Source organism: Saccopteryx leptura, chromosome 2 (assembly GCF_036850995.1).
Source record: "Saccopteryx leptura isolate mSacLep1 chromosome 2, mSacLep1_pri_phased_curated, whole genome shotgun sequence".
NCBI lineage: Eukaryota > Metazoa > Chordata > Mammalia > Chiroptera > Emballonuridae > Saccopteryx > Saccopteryx leptura.
The window spans coordinates 12,802,490-12,804,176 of record NC_089504.1 but is presented as its reverse complement, the minus strand read 5'-3'; the positions used below and the strand labels follow the sequence as shown (position 1 = coordinate 12,804,176).

Genomic DNA, 1,687 nt, shown 5'->3' with positions numbered 1-1,687 from the left:
ATGTTACTTTAAGGCACAAACAAATGAGAGCAGTTTTCTGGGCTCATCCTCTACTTCTGTCACAGTGAATTAGTGTGGTGTGGCTCTGGCCTGGGGCGGACATTGTCTTTCCATGTCCATCATGTTTGAATGTCATAGAAGTGGGAACTTTGTTTTTCTTGTTCAGTCCTGCCATCAGTCTTTGTAAGAGGTACAAAGTCTCGATTTTCAATCAGTAATGATGAATGAAACATAGAAGGCACTCTTGCTTCTGTGTAATGTGGTCTTGTTGGCTGCTTTGGGGTACAAAGTGTTCCTGGAACCGGACTGTGGTAGAGTGAAGATGAGAAATTAATAGGAGGGAAGTTAAAAATTCCTGATTTTTCTGTAAAATTAGAGTCTGAAATATGATGGTCCTGGCTGTCCTTTCCAGGTTGCTGAGAGTCTCAAACCTCCTTCCTCCCCAGCAGACGGGGAGCAGCATGGGGCCCGAGAACCAGAGCAGCGTGTCCGAGTTCCTCCTCCTGGGGCTCCCCATGCACCCAGGGCAGCAGCGCGGGTTCTTCACCCTGTTCCTGGGCATGTACCTGACCACGGTGCTGGGCAACCTGCTCATCATCCTGCTCATCAGGCTGGACTCCCGCCTGCACACGCCCATGTACTTCTTCCTCAGCCACTTGGCCTTCTCTGACATTTCTCTGTCATCCGTCACTGTCCCGAAGATGCTCACGAACATGCAGACTCGGCAACAATCCATCTCCTATATGGGTTGCATTGCTCAGATGTATTTTTTCATGTTTTTTGCTAGTACTGACAATTTCCTCCTGGCAGTGATGGCATATGACAGGTATGTGGCCATCTGTCACCCTCTACGCTACACCACCATCATGAGAGAGGGGCTGTGTGTGTTGCTGGTGGCTGGCTCCTGGATTTTGTCCTGTGTCACTGCCCTGACACACACCCTCCTGTTGATTCGACTGTCCTTCTGTGCCAACAACACCGTCAGCCACTTCTTCTGTGACCTCGCTGCGCTCCTGAAGCTGAGCTGCTCTGACATCTCCCTCAATGAGCTGGTCATCTTCACTGTGGGAGGATTGTTTTCAATTCTGCCTTTGTGTATTATTTTAAGCTCCTATGTTCATATAGGGACCATCATCCTGAGGGTCCCCTCCACTAAGAGACTCTATAGAGCCTTTTCTACCTGTGGCTCCCATCTCTTTGTAGTGTCCTTATACTACGGGACACTATCAGGTGTTTACTTTTTCTCCTCCTCGTGGGATTCCAAGGACATCACTGCTTCGGTCATGTACACGGTAGTTACCCCCATGCTGAACCCCTTCATCTACAGCCTGAGGAACAGAGACATCAAACAGGCCTTGAAAACGTGCGTTAACAGGGTAAGTATGCAGTCAGGAGCACAGTGAGCTCTATTTTCTAAAATACTATATGGTTGACATCTCCATATAACTTTAATAAAATATGCATTCTGTTTTCATGTATAAGTGTTGTTATTATGTCAACGTGGTCAAGTTTGCCAATTAGTTTGTTAATAATTTTTCCTAATTAATATTTCTTTGTTCATCTTGTCTTCTTTGATGTATGCAAAGTTATGTAAAACATTGCACAAATAAAAATGTGAATTTGTCTTTTTTCCTTTGAGATATTTTAGTTTTTGGATCTGTCATGAGGACGCACTGATTTAATATCA

General features: G+C 45.5%; 1 protein-coding gene across 1 annotated transcript; it reads left to right on the top strand.

The window, feature by feature from the left end:
* Positions 1-457: 457 nt before the first annotated feature.
* LOC136391189 (olfactory receptor 1J4-like) lies at positions 458-1,403 on the top strand. The gene has a single exon (XM_066362708.1). The coding sequence runs from the start codon at positions 462-464 to the stop codon at positions 1,401-1,403; it is 942 nt and encodes a 313-aa protein (XP_066218805.1). The 5' UTR covers positions 458-461.
* Positions 1,404-1,687: the final 284 nt, after the last annotated feature.